Here is a 20,275-nt window from a genome sequence, read left to right as displayed (position 1 = left end):
GAATATGCTAACGTGTCAGCACATGTGTGCAGGGATTTTCCCTGATACATCAGAAAGATAAAAGACCTGTTCCTCATTAAAAAGCGAGTGTGAAACCACACAGCAACAATACAAGACACCTCTTTTTCATCCTAAACCTACTCATCAGTCAAATGAACACACATAAAAAGGTGGTGAAATATGCAGCATGACCGAGTCATCGGTATTTGATTTGCCCATATTGGTCCATGTAGTGCTGATGATGTACTATGACAGGTGACTCATTCATTGGACAGTTTTGGCGACTGTCATTCCATGTGACATCATGTTTACAGCTCATGCTCCGTTTGCAATAAGTCTGTGTGAATATGAAACATTAAAATGCAACAATTTATAATTCCTTGACTGTGAAAGTTCTTTTTTTTTCTTCTTCTTTGACCTTGTCAACTGTTTTACAGGTGTAAAAATGACCATAAAGGAATAGTTTAGCATTTTGGGAAGTACAGGTTAGCGTTGGGGTTATTCCCGTTTCTTGCCAGGAGTTAAATGGTCAGATTGATACCATCTCACACCAGTACAGTGAATATGTAGCTACAACCGGCTAGCTTAGATTACCTACATTACATTCTTTACCATAAAGAATGGAAATCAGGGGGAAACAGCTTGTGTGGCTCTGTCCAAAGGTAACCCTTGGTAAGGGCCAGTCACATGGCAGCCAGGGAAGACTTCAGACAGTTACAGCTTGCTGGGAAGAAATAGTCCAGCTCATAACCCCTGGTAAAACCACAACTTGTTTTTTGTACAGCCTAATCAAATGGGGTTAATTGATAAGCAATAGAAGGGCTAATGGGAGAATGGTCACCAATGCACAGAACCAGGCTAGCCAATTCCCTGTTTCCAGTCTATACGCTAAGCTAAGCTAAGCTAAGCTAAGCTAAGCTAAGGGCTACTGGCAAGTACAACATATTTTTCCAAATGTAGAACTATTCCCATTTATTTATTTGGAGGATGAGGATACTTTGCTCCACTTCCTTGCTCTACTTTCTACTACTTTCCCTCTTCACTCTTTGCATGCCCTCATTGTCATGCTGTTTTAAAAAACAAATTGAAAGCCATATTTGCACACTCTAGGATGCGTTTGGCTGTTCGCACACTGACAGCTTTACACCTCTTTGTGTTTCCTCTGCAGCTGGGAGGATGTGGCATACTGGGGGTGGGAGTCTGGCTCTCAGTGACCCAGGGAAACTTTGCCACCCTATCATCATCCCTTCCCTCCCTGTCGGCAGCCAACCTACTCATCGCGGTGGGGACCATCATCATGGTGATTGGCTGTCTGGGCTGTGTGGGGGCTGTCAAAGAGAGCCGTCCTCTGCTGCTGACAGTAAGTCATTTGCCAGGATGCTATCTCTGACTTTAAACACAAGGCGGCATCAATGTGGTTGCACACTCTCATATTATATTTTTGTTGGTGGCATGACAAATAACATCACAAACTTTTCATGAAGCAGTAAGCTTTAACATTCTCATACAGCACGGGTTTTTGTTTTGGTGCTCCCCTACACCGTAATTCAACTCATATCCATTTCATGAAAGCTTTTACATTCACCATTGCGAACAGCTGTTGTCTGGGTGAGCATCACAGAGGAAGTTATTTGCACACTAGAAGTCTTTCATTTGACATTTGTTTGAGATAAACAGAAGCAGTTACTCTGTGTCTTGTCATGACTTTAGAGACAAAGGAAAGTTTCAATAACAAAATCCATGGAAGTAACACTTTGAGTACAATATGTTGATGCAGTTTCTACCATGTATTTTAGGATGTTAGATATGTTGCTATATCATGTAAAAGGTGGCAATATTGGTGGTTTTTATATCTGACGGATGTCACGGATGACACCTTTGCGTTTTAGTGACTAATGCTAACATTAACTCCACAGACTGACCTGTTTGCATCACAGCCCCAAATCCAGAAGACCAGGATGCAGAATATTTAAGCTTACAACAATTAAATGATGTTTAAGACCGGGACAGTCAGACTACTGACCAATCTGAAAATTATGTAATGTGATCAGTGAACGCCAAATCGTCCATTGAGGGGAAGACCCACCACTGGAAAAAGACTCTGACAGAGACATTTAAACAGCAGCCAAGGGCTTTCCTTTGTGGTTAATTTACAATGGCATCTGTTTGCATTTGCCAAAGAAATTGATGATCATGGCTAAAATTTTTACATTCAGCTTGTAAGACACTGTTAAATATGTAAATAATGGCATGAAGGCTACACTAGCAGAGGCGACAAATGGCACAAGAAATAACAGACAACCCAATAGGTGTCTTGACTCCAAACAACTGCTTAATTGTGGCAATTCCAACTTTATTCGAATCCCCGTCCAATTTGCCTTGGATAATGTGTAAACGGCTCACAATAACACAACTTCAGTAGACCACTGTACATTCGTGATATTACGTTATATTCAAACTATGATATTCAAATACTATAATTTTCAAACAGGTAAATTCATTATTCATTATAGCATTATAATCTCCACAACAGTGAAATCATACATGTTCATACACCTACAGCATTTTGCAGACAAAGGCAATCAAAGTCCCCTTAATAGCAATAAAGGGGTGTTGACAATATCTTGCTATTTTTCCACTGCGCTGCTGCCACAATGGTACTTTTGTGAAATTGTGTTTCACAGAAAACCCTTCAGATCCCCATCTCTATTAGTGCCATCGAAGCTGTCTTACAAAAACCTAGAAACTGATATTGCCAGCAACACTTCCTCTCCTTTATCTTACATGAATGACACTACAAACAGGCTACAAGTTGAATACTGTGTCAGTAGCCACACCTGACACCTGTTTCTATACATGTTAAAATATGCAAACTTTGACATTTCCCTCATGTTGCAATCCACAGACATTGTTTCACTAATTAGAGGAAAATCAAATACAGTAGCTTGTATGCAACAAAGACTTAGTTTTTCTATTAGAATCTAATTTTACTTTTAATAGGGAACTCCTGGCTTCCCTGGGCTTCCAGAGAAAAACTGTTCAAGGGTCACATGGGGGTCTGGCCTTGTTACCAGAGGCATTTGCCCCCCTTGGATCCACTCCAGAAACCCCTGCTGACATAGTTGCTCTTTTTTTAAAATTCAGTTTCATGTCTGAAGATATTTTTAGCGGCATCACTAATCTCAGTAGAACAGCCCCCGCTTGTTTGTTTCAGGGTTTAACAGCTGTTGTCATTCATGTTGTTGCAGTGCTGTTGTAATCACAGGAAAAAGCAGCACAACACATCATGACTATGAGATCACTTTTCAACCCATGTTGTCAAAACATGGTGTATATTTTCAATTATTATCTGTTTTCTTTTCCTTTTCTTGTCTTATTACATTTCAAGTCATGTAAGTGTAAAAAATATCATAAAGGAATAGTTCAGTGCAGTACAGGGTAGCGTTGGGGTTAGCATTAAGTACAGGTTATCCTGGTTTTTCAAAAGCAGTTATCAGCAGTAGAAATTTTGACCAGCCCCGCCATTCAGTATTAAAATTTACCAGAAAGCTACAAATGCAATATGGCTACCAACAGTTTCCATGGACACTGGAAAAGTACAAACCAAATTAAAGACTGTAAATTGTGTGATAAACTTTCCTCCTTTTAGTCAATATTACAATGTATTACAACTAATGTGAGTTAAAATGATTATATAGTGAGTGTGTCTCCCCCATGGCTAATTAGTTCAGCTAAATATCGAACTTTTTCATACCGAGCTCCAGTTTCAGACCAGGCGTCCCTGAGAAAGTGTGATCCTTACAAGATTGATAAGCATTTTGATAAACAGTCTAAATCTCATGTAATCATGCACCGACACTGCAGCATTTATCAGAAAGAATAACTTTGTCGGGGGAGAAAATAGCATTAATCATTAGAAAAATGGCACAGCAGGAGTAAGCAATTATGAGCTCTGTGGGAATAAGTCTCAGTGTCTATCATTAGCATGATCCATGACATTTTCCCCACAGTGACCAGACAAATTCCTGTGCTCTGTCAATATAATGAGACTGGGCCAATTATATGTCCGCTTTAATGAGTGACAGAACCGGCTGTTCTTCACAGAGATTAGAAATGACTTTTCTCCCTTCAAATTTCAGGGGTAATTAGCATGTTGATCACTGATGAGGGACACTGCAACATCGCTGTGAGATATTTGAGGAATTACTGTTGTGTTCTGTGCTGGCAAAAGTATTATTGCCTCTTGTGGGCCTCGCAATTTGTTGCAACAAATGTTAGAGTTACTGGTTTACACTTTTCAAAATATGCTTTTCCGAATCTGATCTGGAAGCTTCGCTTTTATATGAATGGAAAACTTCATACAGACATTTTTTTTTTAAAAACACAGCCAGTCAGTTCCTTATGTAAGCTCCGGTCTTGATGTTTTGCAGAACTATTGCAGCAGCCTTTGGACAAAGTTACTAAAAAAGAATGGTTTGTGATCTTAGTCTGGAAACTAATCACTCAAAAAAGTCAGCCTTTAACGGCCCTGAAGATTTTCTCCACAAGCTTCATACTATGAGCGATGAAAACACTATTTTCTGCTACAGTTAGAACAATAGACCAGCAAGAAAAGGATGTAAAGAGTTATTTCAAGTGTCCCCTTTCCTGGAGGAAAAAGTCCTGTTCTTCATAGACAATATTAGCAGTGACTGTTGGTACTCTTCCAAGGGTCGACATGAAACTGTTCCGTACAGAAGATGAGCAACTGCATTACAAAATTTTGGGTTCAGAATGAATGGTGGGTACAACAACTTTTGGAATAGCTCCAATAAATCATCTCCACTGGCAGCTGCGTACGGGTGGCGAATGAGCCGTAACAGCTGTAATGTGATCTTTTGGGGCAATTGCACCTGATCCAGGTCTGTCCACTAAAAGCGTTTGATTTTGCCACCAGCAGGCTCAGATTGTTATTTAAAGTGTCAGACAACATTATGGAAAGGATCCCTACAGAAACAGATCTGTAAGATTCTGGTTGTTTAACCAGAAACACCAAATGTATCGCACTTTTGAAGCCCTCCAGACTTCAGTAATTTTAGAACGAAGAACATGGGAATGACTGATCTACTGATGCCTTGACCTGTTGGGTTGTTTTCTGTGTTAAACAAATATTGTGTTGGATCTGAAGCAACCCTTTAAAATGCCACAGTCACATAATAACACAAACTAACTGATCAAGACAGCGGTAGAAAGCAACGGTCGTGTAAAATTACTGTTTTTGTCAATGGAGTCTAATGGCTTTGAATCAAGCGATTTAACAGCCATTTCTGGTTAAATAAGAAGGATCTTACAGGTCTGTCTCTGTGGGGATCCTTTCTGTAATGTTGTCAGACACTTTGAATAACAATGTGAGCCTGTCAGTGGCAAATTTAGCAATTTAGTGAGCGTTCTTTGATCTAGCGCAGTTGCCCCAAAGGATACATTACAGTCATTATAGCTTGTACTATTCTTAGCTGGCAGCGGAGACAACCTACTGGACCAGTTACAAAAGTTTTTGTATTTACTAGATATTTTGAACCCCTATTATGTGAAAATAGGGCTCAGGTTTAAAAATACCAGAGTCATCCTTTAACATCTTGTCACTGAACATAAACCAGTTTCAGACAGTGTAAACTTTGGAAGAACTCTGCAACTATGATGCAATGTTGTGATTTTTTTTTATTCTTGTAACTGGGGGGGAAAAGACAATCTATATTATTTTATTTATCTATTTTTCCATTTGCAGCAACTCTGATTCATGCATCTGATAGGCTTCTTCTCCATGGCAACAGATGCTTATCGGAGTCATCACTGTGAGGTTGCCGGGCAACCAGCAGAGACCTCAGGAAGTCATTGTGCCTGGTCTGCCTGTTTCCAGTCTTTATGCTAAGCTAAGCTAAACGGTGGTATTTCCCAAAATGTCAAACCTCACATCTGATATAGCTTATTTCACTGGTTTGAGTTTAGAGGGGTGCAATTTAAAGATGGTGGTGTCACAAGTTTGTGCACCAATCAGACTTCAGCAATGGAGGAGTCAGTATAGTACAGTAAAGTTATAGAGAAACACTTTAAAGAAAACAGTCATCATATGAGTTCACTGTATCAGTAATGGCATTAAACCAGATTTCAAACAAAATCCAATACCCTGTCCTTTTAAGTTTAAACAGCCATCTGGGGACTCTAGATTCTCCAGAAATTCAATTTTCATCAAGGTAATGGGTAATTAAAGTAATGTTTCACAGTAGTGAGTTCAGTGAGTCAATACCAGTGCAGGTCAAAGGGCACAGAGGAGATGTCTTGGATTTGTGACCTAAACTGCCCGGAAGTTATTCAGAAAGGTGAGATCACTGTGGTGGAAATGGAAGCAGGCCGTTTACACTGGGCTCTCTGAGATATAGAGCTTGTAAAAATGATTAGACCCGCCACATAAAAAAGAACACAGCTATCGCCTCAAAGGCTTCATCACATACATGCTCAAGGCAGCAAGATCCCAAAAGGTATTGATTTTGGAGGCGCTGAAGGACTTTGTGCCTGACACAGCTGCTTCACCAGACTTACTGGTCTGTCAACGCACAAAGAGCCACTGTAGCTTTAACATTGCGTGAAAATCACAGCATGGATGAACATGAAGGAATCAATCCCGCTGCCAGGACTTTGATTATAGCTCTCATCCCGAAGCCATGCTAAGGCATCAATCTCTGCTAAACAGAGATATCAGCACTGCCGGCTGAATAAGGCACAACATAAATAACATAAGTATATGAAGGGGAGCCTCTCGGGTCTGTTATATAAATTTTCATAATGCGTGCAATCTGCATTTAGACTTTAGTGGCCAATAAAAGCTAGTGTTCCACAGATATATTAAAGTCTACTTAAATGTAGAGTAAATATTACAACATAAATCCTAATTCTCCAGTGACTAATTGCAACACTATGCTCTGTGTTATGAACTACTCTGCAGCAATAAAACAAGCTGAAAACGTGAAAATACTTCAAGGAAGGATTAACCCTGAGAAGCTCAACTCTGGTCCTTGAGAAGTCAGTGTCCTGCAGGTTTTTGCTCCTGCCTGAAGCTGCCAGTAGATACAGACCAGCTGTGGCTCATTAACTCACAATACAAAACTGTAATTCAACAAAAACCTGCAGGACAGCAGCTCACCACGACTGAGAGGCCGTAAAGCACCATTTTACTGACCTTTATTTAGCTTGTGATAGGTTGACATGATAATACAGACCATTACACGAGTCTATATCCCATAAGCTTACACAGGGAGAGCAATAGCAAGAAAAGAAATACTGAACAGCTTTCCTGGTTTGAAATTCGTAGTGTTTTCTTTGTCTTCTTTTAGAGATATTGAGGCCAAAAACGAATCTTTCTTGATATTGTTCTGCCTGTATGATCAGAGTACAGGCGTCAGGGAAGGCCTTCAATAATACAGAGAGTACTGGCAGTTGTGATGGTTTATATAGAGGAATGTCCTACTAAAAACTGTACAGTGCACACTGGTGGCAAGTGTATTTATTTAAGTACTGTCCTTAAGTACAATTCTGGAGGTAGTTGTACTTTAGTTGAGTTTATACAGTTTATACCGTCTTCTTTTACTCTACTTTTTATTTCATTATACTTATTTGACAGCTGTAGTTAGTGGTTACATAAAAATAAAAGAAATACATATTTTGCCTTGTAACCCCTTAAGTAAAAAATGAATAGTGTCTATGAATTGTTAGCGGCTTTACTAAAGGCCGATTTCTCCATTAAACATTTCAGTTTGAGGCCCAAAGAGGTAATATTTTCCAATATTTCACAAATAGTTACATTTTTGTAGCAGGACTTTGTGGTTTTCCTCTTTCATCACCATTTAATGACCCCCAAGATTAATCTTGTGTCCCTTTGGAGGGTGTCCGACCCCTGGGCTGGGAACCACTTGACTATCTGTGTATTAAATAGTTAAGACTAACTCCACCTCAGCCTGCTATAATGCTGCTGATGCTTTGATTGATCAGTATTATTAATCTAATAATATATCAGTTACAGGGACCACATACTTTGAGTACATTTTGCTGATAATAGTTGCACTTCTTCCAACACTGACATTACATAGTGATAAGATTGAAAATCATAGGAATGTTTTTTAACGAAAATTTATGAAGTTGTTAAGCTTTTTGCCGCATAGGAAACCTGTTTATGGCCTTATTTTGTTTCCTTTTATTCAGATCTCCTATAAATCTTTCCTGCTGCTGGAAGCCACTGCTGCAAACAGAATAATGCATTTCAGTTTGAATAATGACAACCCAGGAGAAACATATTGAGCCTGCTTTGGTCCCTTTGTAATGGGATCTGAGCCTTTGTTTATGATAATTTATCACAATGAAACACTGAGCGCACCAAAAGAACCCCAACTTCAATTTTAGATTTTAGCTGAGATATACTGTATCCACGTCCAAACCACAAACCTGACTTTAAACCCAAACTACTAACATTGAAGCAGAAGAGCAGATGCAAATGTATTTCTAATGCCTGCTGTGGTGTCTGACATAAACAGTGTCATTAGTGTTGTTAGGCAACAACCTTTTAAATTAAAGGGATTCAGAACAAATTATTCTGCTTTTTTTTTTTTTTTTACCTCTTTTTACACAGAGAAAAAACATGTTTTGTGTTTCCAGCCGTCTGGGAAGTTGCATTTGACCATTTAAATGAATTATGTTTCATCAAGGAAGCAACTGATTCAGAATGTATGCATGTTCTTCCTCTGCACTTGACTTAATTGGCACATTACTATTGTTTTTATCATCATTAGCCTTTCTGAACAGTTCACAAATGGATTTTCATAATTTATAGTTAATGTCTGCAACCCATTTAATAATAGTAACCCATTCGATGCAGCAATTTGAAATTCCTCAAGCTAATTCAATAGCTTTCTTGTAGTATATTAAAAAAAGCAAAATGCAGTCTTCTGCCATCAAATGATCCCATTGAGCCTGGCTATTGCCTGTGGCCTAAAGAAAGGCAGTTAAATTTCCTATTAAGAGCAGATTAATGGGGAAATATTCAGAGAGCTGCAGGGGATGGGTCTGTTTGTTTTCCAAGAGCTGGTGATGACCAGTTTTTCTCAGCAATGTCCCTTTGCACTCTGGTGTGATTTCATGGTCTCGAAGAAACACCCAAGAACACAGTAGAGCAAAGAGCCATTGACAGACAGGTAGTGAAAATGTGACAAGAAAGAAAGACAGAAAATATGAAAGGTTTTCTATAGTTAAGGTAATTGTCAAGTGACTGACCGACCAAGGCCATTCTGTTGGATAAGTAAATAAATTGCATTTGTGAGCAACTGTTTCCTCGAACATTTTAACAAGCACTGAACTAAGTGATTATTTGTCAGGGCCGTGTGTCTGTCACATGAATTCATGCTGTGTCTGATTGTTATGGACTTCATCTGCCTGTTAGTGGCCAAGAATTGATGAATGCAGCTCGAAGGAGGAAGAGGATAATCCATTAGGAAGGTTTAAGCACCAGTGGCAAGTATGAATCTGCTTTCAGACTTGTGACCCAGTCTAAATTTCTAGCAGAGTAGTTGCACAGTTGACCCTTTACGGTCAACATCGTGGAGGGAAAGTATTTTCCTTCAAAAATCAGTTGCAGGTTAAGAATAATATCACAAAGGTAACATGGCACGGATTCAAACTTGACTTTTGCCATTTTCTGAAAAATCTTTTTTATCTGTTATTTTGGTTGCAGAACTGTGGCAGATGATAAGTCAAAAATCTTGACTGTCCAGGGTTTAAACCTGTATCTTCAAAATGTCAGTGTTTCTACACTTGCTTGAATTTGATTTTGAGTTCAACTTCTGGCTTGTTAAAGGATTTCATCAACCCAGAAAGACTGAATTTTCTCAATCCACAGTGGAACATAGTTCTTCAGTTTAAATAAACACCTAAAAATCCCCACAAATTGGACTCTGAAAGAACAATAGCAATTGATTTCAGATGGTTATTTGAGAGTGCCTCTTGTAAAAAAGAGCACGAGTGAGTCAAGCACACCCTGGGCTATATTCTGTTACCTAGTCACTCTCTCACCTTGCAGAGTTGCCAGGCTTAGTGATTCATTCATGCAGGTGCTGCCAAAAAGACCTCGGGGGCAACTGACAACCCCGCTCGATGCAAGTCACGTGACCTTGCAACACTCACATCCATTGTCAAGCAAACGTTGGGAATACACAGAGGACATGTTGCAATGATGTCTTTGAAAAACTCTGCTTTTGAAATCTGTTTTGACCCAATGAGATGCCTCACTCTCAGAAAAAACAGCACAGGCATGCAAGCACCTCTGTACTTTGGCACAGCGGTGCTTTGAGTTAAATGTGAAAACATCAGCATAACATGCTCACAATGACAACATGGTGATGGGTTAGCAGGTATGTTTACCATATTCCCCATCTTAGGTTTGTGTGTTGGCATGCTTGTTTCCTGTATCTTCATACTGTCCTATCTAATTAATAAAATCAAATATCTAATTAGTGAAATGAATATACATACACACTAAAAACCCTGAAAAAAAAAAAAAAAAAAAAACACCTCCTGATTCCCTTTAGAAATCTTACTCCTTCTCAGGGTCATAACTCTCAAATCTCAACACACAGAAATGATACACTTCTCAAATCCATCCATTAATGTTAGGCCTTCAGTATCAAAGTCCATCCATGAGCTCACGGCAAACATGAACTGCCAGTATGTAATTCAGTTCCAATTAGCAACTATGTAGACAAATATTGGCTAAACAATTGGGCCTTAAGTTGTAGTTGCAGTAAGTAACATTACACACATGCAAAAATCCAAATTATGGGAAATCTTGTTCCACAACATAGAGCATCATTATGCCCCAAATAGTAAGCCAAAAATTAATGATAGGAATGAGAAAAACCATTAATACTAATACTACTTTTTTCATGTTGCACCATAAATATTTACTCAGAATAACCCGCCAACTATTATTTATGGGGTGAGGAAAATTGTTGCAAATGGGATCACCAAAATAGTTTTATATTCAACCTCTCCACACCATGGATGTGTGTACCAAGCTTTGTGTCAATTCATTCAGAGGTTGCTAAGATATTTCAGTCTGGACTGTCAGCCTGTCTGACATTGCCATCCCTGGAGCCTTGCTGCTAGCATTGCTGAAAAACTTTAGCTCAGTAATGTTCTCCAAAAGGCAACAGAATGCATCAACTCGAATCACACGGGTCAACGCATTTGTCTACAGACATCAGTTGATAATCTAATGCCATTCAAAATCAAGATCTTGGTATGATCACCCCTCCCTGGTTTAGTCATTCCCATGTGTGAGAGACAGAGCCATATCTTAGCAGAGTAGTTGATGGAGGAGCTCATAACTGTTTTAAGCACTCGCATGGCCCCACGGTGAGAAGATGTATGACCCATCAAGCAGCTCATCCCCGCCGCCACAGAGGGGAGGGGTGGGTGGGAATGAAATGTGGCTCCTTTAACAAATTCAAAAGTGGATAGAGGAAAACTGTAGATCACCTCTTCCAGTCTGTCCTACTTGCTATGATTGTGCCACCACCTCCTCCTCTCTGCTCTCTTGACCTGTCTGTTAGAAATATTGAGGCTGAACGATCTACAGCTCTTCAATCGACCTTTCACCAACTCTTTCTCATTGACACCCTATGGCCATTTCTTTCCCTTTTCTTACTTTTCCCCTCGGTTATCTCACACACTCTGGTGTCTGCTGCCTTTTCCCCTAAATTTATACTTGATTCATTCTTCACAGACAGATGCCTATTATCCACCTTGTGGTCTTTTCCTCCTCACTGATAAATGGTGTGTTACAATAACTCAGCGGTCCTCTCTCTTCTCTTTGTGTCTCCACAGTTTTTCATTCTCCTCCTGCTCATTTTTTTCCTGGAGATTCTGTCCATCATGCTTTTCTTCATCTATCAAGACGAGGTAAGACACCTGGATTGTTCTCACCATGTTAGATCCTGTGATTTTCTCCACCAGGATGAGATAACTGGTTGTGGAAAAGCTGTTCATATCTGTTGTAGATTGCTGATGTATCCAATAGAAGCTGGCATGTAAAATGATGCGTCTCAACAGCGAGGTTGCTTTGAAATTCATACTAGCAGTGTTTTTTGGTTAAGAAAAGAGTATGTCAGCTGACATTAGCATTAATGACTTTACTTTGGTTGATGCACATATATCTTTGAGGAGTCTCTGGGCTACGACCGGATAATATACACAGTCCACAATTTCCTTCCCGTGTTAATATAGCTCAATTTATCTCAGCTCATCAAATTTGGATGATTTCCCCCGTAAATAAACAAGTCAGGCAGGAGACAAGAAGCGGATGAGCTTTCTCCCTACTAATAAGAATTTGTAATCCCTTCACATTTTCAGCTAAGGTTTTAATAATGCATTGAAAGGGCATGCTAAATTCCATCCATTTTAATCTTAATTGAGGGTTTCAGGGCTGGATTTTGGATTTGCTGTGAAATTCTAACAATAAGTATAACATATTGTTACATGGCTCTGCAAATATTAAACCCTAAAGACTCACATGTAAGCAGTGACAATGTGTCTTCTATTCTGTTCATAAACATCTATCACAAACACAAAACACTTCACGATGGGTATTAGTTGGACTTAGTTGGTGAGATTAGTGAGATTAGTTGAGCACTGGAGGGATTTACATACCCAAAAAGTGTGTGTTGATCCTGTGACTGACAAAAAAGTTTAAAATGGTCCAAGTGCCTTCTACAGAAACTGCCCTTGCAGCCCTTGAAAATTATGCACCTCATATGTTATCTTGTAATGCAGAACTGCTGTTGCCACAGTTGGAGGAATGCTCATGCTATTCACGTCATCACTTAAAAGTCCAATTAGATTAAATTTAAAGAATAGAATCAAAAGTTCAAAGCATATTATAAGCATTGTTGTGTTTTGATAAAATTATTGGTTAGGTTATAACAGCCAGCAGGGCAGGCAGTAACAACAAGAACAGCAGTGAATAAATGACTGCTTTTGTATAATTTCATGGTTGATCCTCTATCAGTTATTAAATTACCATTTCAAAGTCACTATAGCATTTAAAGCTGCAGCCAACAATTATTTTCATTGTAGATTCAGCTGTTGATTTTTTTTTTTGATTAATTAAAAGTCAGAAGGCAAATCCTTACACTTGAGAAGCAGGAACCAGAGAATATTTGAGCATTTCTGATGAAAAAAAATTACTTAAATGATTAATGAACTCTCAAAATTGTTGGCGATTCATTTTATTTCCATCGACTATGAATGAAATCAACCAATGATTTCAGCACTGATAGCATTTTCTTTTTCTTCAAATGAGAATGTGACAACTCTTTCCTCCCACTACAGAGCTCTAATGTCTTGTAATTGAATGAAATGATAAAATGCACCAAAAATTCTGCAGGTGCTGTGATTTAATTCAGTGTTTGGTATGTTGGATGCCCTCTAGAGGCATTTAATGACCACTGCCAAGTGGAGAGGATTCTAAGTTTACAGCCCCATCATAAATCACTGGCGACTTCTCAACCACTTGTGATAAATTATTCATGTGTTGGGACAGAGAACATTATCCCTGAAGACTTAGGCCAAGGCCAACTCTGACTCTAATTCCTTTGTACATTTTGGTGAATAACAACCGACTTTGATATTTCCCCCAATTTCACTCTGAATTTGCGACCATAGACCTTGGACCTGCTTATACTTTCTTCTGGCTTTTATCTCTTTGTTATTGAAATTCTGGCATGATTATATGATTGCCTAATGTGCTGCATTTCCCTCTGTTTGTCTTTAGTTGTGTAACCTAAGGAGTATTTCTGCAGTGGCATGTTCTTCTAGGCTTTCAGCCAATCAGCACCGCTCTGTTTAGCTTTTAATGAATGTTGTCTTTTGTCATGCGTCACCTTTCTCTTAGTATCTGTGTTCCCTGATGTTCAGAGAACCCCATTATTCAGCCTCTGAATAATTCAGTTTCGTCTACCCAGGAGGCGATTAGCGACAGAGAGTAAAAAGTTAGATGGTCTTGATGTTCTGCAGAGCTGGTGCACAGAGGGAAATCACTCACAGTAAAAGATGGGTGGCCATTAACAGTACCACCACTGATATTTATTTTTTCAAAGCAGCGTGAGACTTGTTTACTTTGTAAAATTGTTAAATGTGTTCATTGCTGGAACATTGAACAAAACTTCTAGAATATAGTATCATAAAGTATGTTTAACTGCATGGGTCAGTTTATGATGCTGCAGAGAATCTACTTTTTTGAACTTTTGCACATTCACTAAACCTTAAAATTTACTGTGGTAATATGTTTCTGTTAGGGAGTGTGCATGACCCCTTATTACAAATGATGTCGTAGACTCAAGTAATGGGAATTATTCTAGGGTTACAGAATATTATCCGCATTGAATAAAATGGTCCACTCTTTTAAAACTTGTACTAGCCTGCTAGTAACTCAAAAAACTTCTCATGAGTTTTCTAAACTACTACCCTGTGAATAAGGTCTGGTTTTGTTTAGCCAAGTTAAACCCCTTAGGTTTGGAAAAGATCACTGTCATGGGTGAAAGGTTAGGAAACAATATACAAACCCTCAGTCTGGTTTGCACTTCCTGCCATTAAACTTCCTTTGACTTTTTGCATGTTCTAACTATAGATAAGGATGATTTATCCAATGCTCAGATGCTAGAAAAACAAACTGATTCAGACAGCACTTTCACAATCACAATCATGGCCTAGTCTGTCATATCAAAAATGATGGAATAGGCCAATTTCCAATGACTCCCAAAATGATATATGACCATTTTCAGCACCCTCTATAGGAGGGATGGGAACCAGCTACAAGCGACCAAATAACATGTAAATTAATGCTGTGAAATGACCACGCTTTGGTTAGGTTTAGGCAAGATTATGGTTTGGGTTGAAATAAGTATGTTAGTTACAGCAGTGAAGTTACACAAGTTTCATATGCGATGTAAGTTATGATAATTCAATGCTGACGTTTGGTTTCACATGCAACATCAGTCTCCTGGGTGAAAGTCCTGTTTAGGACCCATCCAACCACAACGACCACCTCCATATTTGGACTTTGTCACCTGTCACCTGATTTCCTTTGCTCAGATCATAATTACTATGGCAACTAGAGGTTGTCTGCGCAGCATTGCTCGTTTTAACCCCCTTTGAAAAACAGTGACCACTGTTTAGAGATAGTGCTCGTAGTATAGTACCCGCCTAAGTCTTATTTTGAGTATCCATACTAGCATCAATAGGATCAATAAGAAAACCAGAACAAAAGAGGATCAGTCTTTCTTCTCTACACTGTATCCATTATGTCAAAGAATATGGGAATTGTCTCTCGGCTGTGTGCTGCGTTTACCTCGTTAGTTCGGGGAAGAAACACACATGCACGCGGACTTATGCTGTTGAGCATAAGGGATGCATCATTTGAACTTATTTCTCATGCATGTGATGAAGACGATAAGTCAGCATAGTGAAAAGAAATGCTTAATGTTTGTCATGGTAATGAAAATGTATTCGGTGTATCCCATTAATGATGCATCCACCTCATGAATCATGGTGCTTTCTCTCTCTTGCATGAAAGTACATAAGCTGCATTTAATGATAAAAAGATTATGGCATCAAAATAGATCAAAACCAAATGTTGTGATATTCCCCACCCCACTATGACTTTGGTCTAACTCCAGGTGTAGCTGCGACGCCTTCCAATGCCAAAATGTTATGACATGAAGCAAAATTCAAAGCAAACTCATACCATTTAAATATGAGTTAAACTGTTGTCTAGTAGTTGTTGAAGTAGTTGAAACAGACAGTGATTTAAACTGGTTGTAATAAATACCTGGAGTTTTTAGACATGACATAAATAAACCTACTAAAACAAACATTGAAAGCAGCAGAAATTGGCCAATTCTTCTTTCCATAAACAAGACTTTTGGATCCACATTTTATGAGATCTTTGTTAGTATTACTTTGATTCTATCTTCTAGAGTATCCTAGGGTTTTCAGAGGTCTACTTTATCTCAGACCATCAGGACCTGCTGTTTTTCCACCTCCATCACCATGGTAACTCACTGGAAGCAGTGCTGGAGTTGCAATGCAAGCCAATGCCATTCCTCCAATGTGCAAAGCCTTCCGGATGCCATAACTTAAACAGAGTGCAGCAGTAGGTGCATGTTGATGAACTCTTTTCCAGGTTTCAGGGATGGTCACGCTCAGTGGTCCAGTTTATTACACCTGCTTTAGACCTGATAAAAAGCTCTGTGACGCAGCTGGGAGCTACTTCAAACAGCTCACAGATCTTCCATGCAGTTGAAACGGTCACCGTTTGTTTCACTTTGTTGGTTCCTAAGGCTTCTATGGATGATGAAAAGGTTCTATGAGGTTATCCTCAGTGGAACCACTGTGGCTCAAAGTGTCATTGTGAATAAAAATGAATCTGACTCAGCAGCGTGATATTGAAAATTGATGTATGGGTGTTTTATACCACCCCCACGCAGGTTTACAACCCCGTCAGCTCGGCTTTATTATCACCTCAAGGGAAAATTGTACCAGACAAACATAAACAAAGCAGTAGTAAAAGCAAACCACCAGCAATATTTACTTTAATGATTAGGGCACTTAGTCATCAATCATCATCTTATGACAATTAAAATGTGTATCATTTTATTCTCATTAGTGTCAGTAGAAGTGTAGTAGTAGGAGTAGTAGTGAGAGAACGAGCGGTAGAGAAAGCACAAGTTAATTCAATGCTTTCTAGCACAATACATATGCATGTCATTGTATATTTGCACATGCTTTTACTGTTCTGTATTAAATCTACCGTCCAAATAAAATTGGTTCCTTCTTTGCTAGAAGTATAGTAGTAATTCAGTCAGCTCACTCATGTGGAAAAGATGTCAGTGTGTGCAAAACTAAAACATATTCACACCCTTAAAAGCCGAGCCAGTCGGGAAGCCCCCTAAAATAACTGCAATTACTTCCAATTAATACCAATACAGATGCTTCATAGGGAATCTAGTAAGCAGAACAGCAAAAATTAGCAGCCAAGCAAACAAGAAGACAAACAACAAACAAGCAGAACTTTCTGATAGCGTTAAACAGCCTTGTAGTCTATACTGCCAATCTCACCAACATCAATTCAGGCTGCTAAAAGAACAAATTTGATTTGAAAGATTGCCTCTGTCACAATCATTCATTTTCTATAGCCTAGCTGCTTTTCAGACCTTGAAGCTACGTCCACTTCTTTCATACTGTCTGTGGTCACTATTTATGTCACCAAACGTACAGCACCACCCATTGCTGGCAGCGTAGGCAGCAATCGTGGACATATATTACAGTATATATTACATTTATTAGATACACTACAGCATGTCCAGTCAGAATTTGACTTATCTGAAAACTTACCAGAAATTTCCCTTGTGTTTTTCCCTCCAGTGTCTCTCCTCCTCTTCTCTCCATAGACCACAGTCATATACAGCTCCACACATTTTCGACTCTCACGGGCATTTCCACTTTTAAAATTCACACATAGTTGTCCAAAAGCAACATTAACAGGACTGTTGACAGACCTGCTTGTTTGTGAGATACTACAAGAGTTGTGGCAGTGACAACGACAGCAGCAACACAGTCGAGCCCTTCAAAATGGCTGCTACATTTCACACAGGTGTTTCCACTTACTCCGGCTAATCAGACCTCTGCACAGGTGGAGTTTGGGGGCGGAGCTTTGTATGGACTCATGAGATGTCACCAGCCTCTGTGTGCTAATAAGAATCTTGGTTTCTACAGTTTTTACAGTCTTTGTAGGTGTCTGCTAGGTTTGTCCCAAGTTTATTTTGTGTTTAAATTATGTGAAAGTGAAGCACAAGTAGTTGCTGATGATGATTGATTGTAGTATAGTCAATAAGTATATTAACTCAAGTACTGAGCTTTTGCTGGGATATTACCATTTTATGCTGACTGCCTTATAAAGAATATAATGCATTGTTATTGTACCAAACTGCTCGATATGTATGATAACATAATGGATATCTTTCTTTAAAATGGCATATCTTACCAGTAGTATGATATTCAGCAAAGGGCCTCAGACAGGGTTTGAACCTGGGCCTCTGCAGTAGGGATAAACCCTTAATGTAGCACAATCTCCCAGGTAAGCCACTAGGGTACACTGCTTTTGACCATTTGACTAGGTTAGGTAGGTTATGGTAGATTAATTCACTCATCAAACAGCCTGTTGGGATATTAAAAGGTCTCTGAAAAAGAAGAACGAGTTATAAGAGTGAAAACTGGGATGAAAACAGCCAACTGAAAAGCCAACACTCAGTGGGTGATAGAAATTATTGTCTGTCCTTCCTGTAGCTCCTTGATAGGTTACCCCTGAGGACCATACAAAGCTGTTATGCAACCATATTGATAGGACTTGGACTCTGTTATATAAATGATCCAAAACCAGATCAATAACTGAAAAGCTGCGTGTTTGAGCACACTGATTTAGGAGGTTTATTACACCAGGATTCTTTACATTGCATCAGATGTATAAACAGTGCCCTCTTTGTATTGTATTATTTAATGGTTTTACTCATCCACCCTTGAATGGCAACAAATATCAATATTAGCTCATGGGTGCTCAGACATGGACGTACACTCAGTTCACGCTGTGCTGTCTGAGCAGCTGAGGAGACATCAATCAAAAGAGATACATCTATGAACTATGAGCCCGCTTTGATTTAAGATCCAAATCCAATGCCAGTTTGACACCAACAGTGATACACTGCACACTTCTGAATCTGCTGGGATCTTTGATTTCAAAAGGCGTTTGCAACAAAGGCCCGGTAGCAAAAAGGTTTCATTTTGACATTTATGGGTTCAAATTAAAGGGGAAAAGCCTGCAGTCGGACGCTTTTAAACTGCTCTGTGTCATCAGTCTGTGATGAGATGTCGTTCACCTTGTTGTTGTACTGGATTAACCTGAACTTGCTTCATCTAATTCACCTCAAGTTTTTCTGCAACATGCGTAAAAGATGGATTTTAAATACAGATTTACAGATTGAGAGGTGAAGAAAAAAATTGAGCTATGTGTTAGACTTTACAGTTGAGAGCCTTGATCTTCACATAAAAAGCAACATGTCTCATGGTTGTATTATAATCTGTAATAATTATAACGCTAATCTATTTAGGGTATTTTGAGTGGAGAAGTAGGTCTCTCCATCTCTATTAGAACATTTCCTTTAACTTGATTTGCTGAACATTGCTAGAAAATGGTGAAAAGAAACTCCTCGCCTTCGATTCTGAGGCACTGACATCAAAACGTTCTTTAAAGTATTCAGAATATATGAACATTTTACATAAATCTGCAACTGGCCCATTAAATGGAACTTGGGTGAAACTATTTATTCATCTACAAAGTTTTGTCAAAATGACAGATCTAAAATCTGTCTGCCTGTGATCCTCAACTTAGATGAGTGAGTAGAATGAATCAGTATATTAGTATTACCTCGTAACATTAAATAAAAAGAATAATATCAATATGATTGTATAATGTTAGTAGTATATTCAAATACTTTTACATCCCAATTGATCCAGGCTGTGATTGGTTGGTGACATTGAAGAAAAGATCGACTTTGTGAGCAGTGGGGTGCTCTCTCTGCTCTCTGCTGCCTTCAGGCTCACTAGGCTGAGATGACTGGCAGCCAACGGTGCTAAATGAACCATTTGTTATTTCAAAATATCTGGTTACATCAACTACAAGGAACTTCAACCTTTACGTCTTTTTTTCTCTTTGTTGTCCATCTTGCTGCTCTCCACCATTATTCAACAGGGACGGGCCCAGGTAAAATTAGAATAGGCTGACCGATGAAATGCCTACTCTCAGACCAGTCAGCCACCTGACACTTGGGTATTTTTATTCTAATAAAATATGTATATTTTTATATTTTATCAAGCGGCCATCTCCTGGTGCTGCTGATGGCGAGTCCGATTGGTATGTCCTATTTACTTCTCTGACATGAAACACAGTTCATAGTTGATGCGGTTTTAAATCTTCTTTAGGACTTTAGTCTAATCTGCGGCATTAAACTGTCACATAAAACCAAAAAAAACTGACCATTAAAGCTTAGTCATTTGGACTTTGCCCTGCTGTGGCTTCGTCAGAACATGAGCCTTGTCAGGATCATTTGTGTGCTCACCTCTACATGATGTTAGTTATTAGGTCACT

The 20,275-nt window shown here is 39.0% G+C and overlaps 1 protein-coding gene across 2 annotated transcripts in view; it reads left to right on the top strand.

Moving 5' to 3' along the window:
- The window catches only part of tspan4a (tetraspanin 4a), a 124,066-nt gene that overhangs the window by 76,814 nt on the left and 26,977 nt on the right, over positions 1-20,275 (top strand). For both annotated transcript variants that reach the window (XM_070830671.1, XM_070830663.1), the window contains 2 exons: positions 1,169-1,360; positions 11,905-11,979. In XM_070830671.1, coding sequence (XP_070686772.1) covers positions 1,169-1,360; positions 11,905-11,979 — 267 coding nt within the window. The remainder of the gene's footprint in view (positions 1-1,168; positions 1,361-11,904; positions 11,980-20,275) is intronic.

The sequence above is a fragment of the Pempheris klunzingeri genome, chromosome 1 (assembly GCF_042242105.1).
Source record: "Pempheris klunzingeri isolate RE-2024b chromosome 1, fPemKlu1.hap1, whole genome shotgun sequence".
Taxonomy (NCBI): domain Eukaryota; kingdom Metazoa; phylum Chordata; class Actinopteri; order Acropomatiformes; family Pempheridae; genus Pempheris; species Pempheris klunzingeri.
Note: the sequence above shows the minus strand (reverse complement) of the source record. Positions and strands in the feature narration are given on the sequence as shown.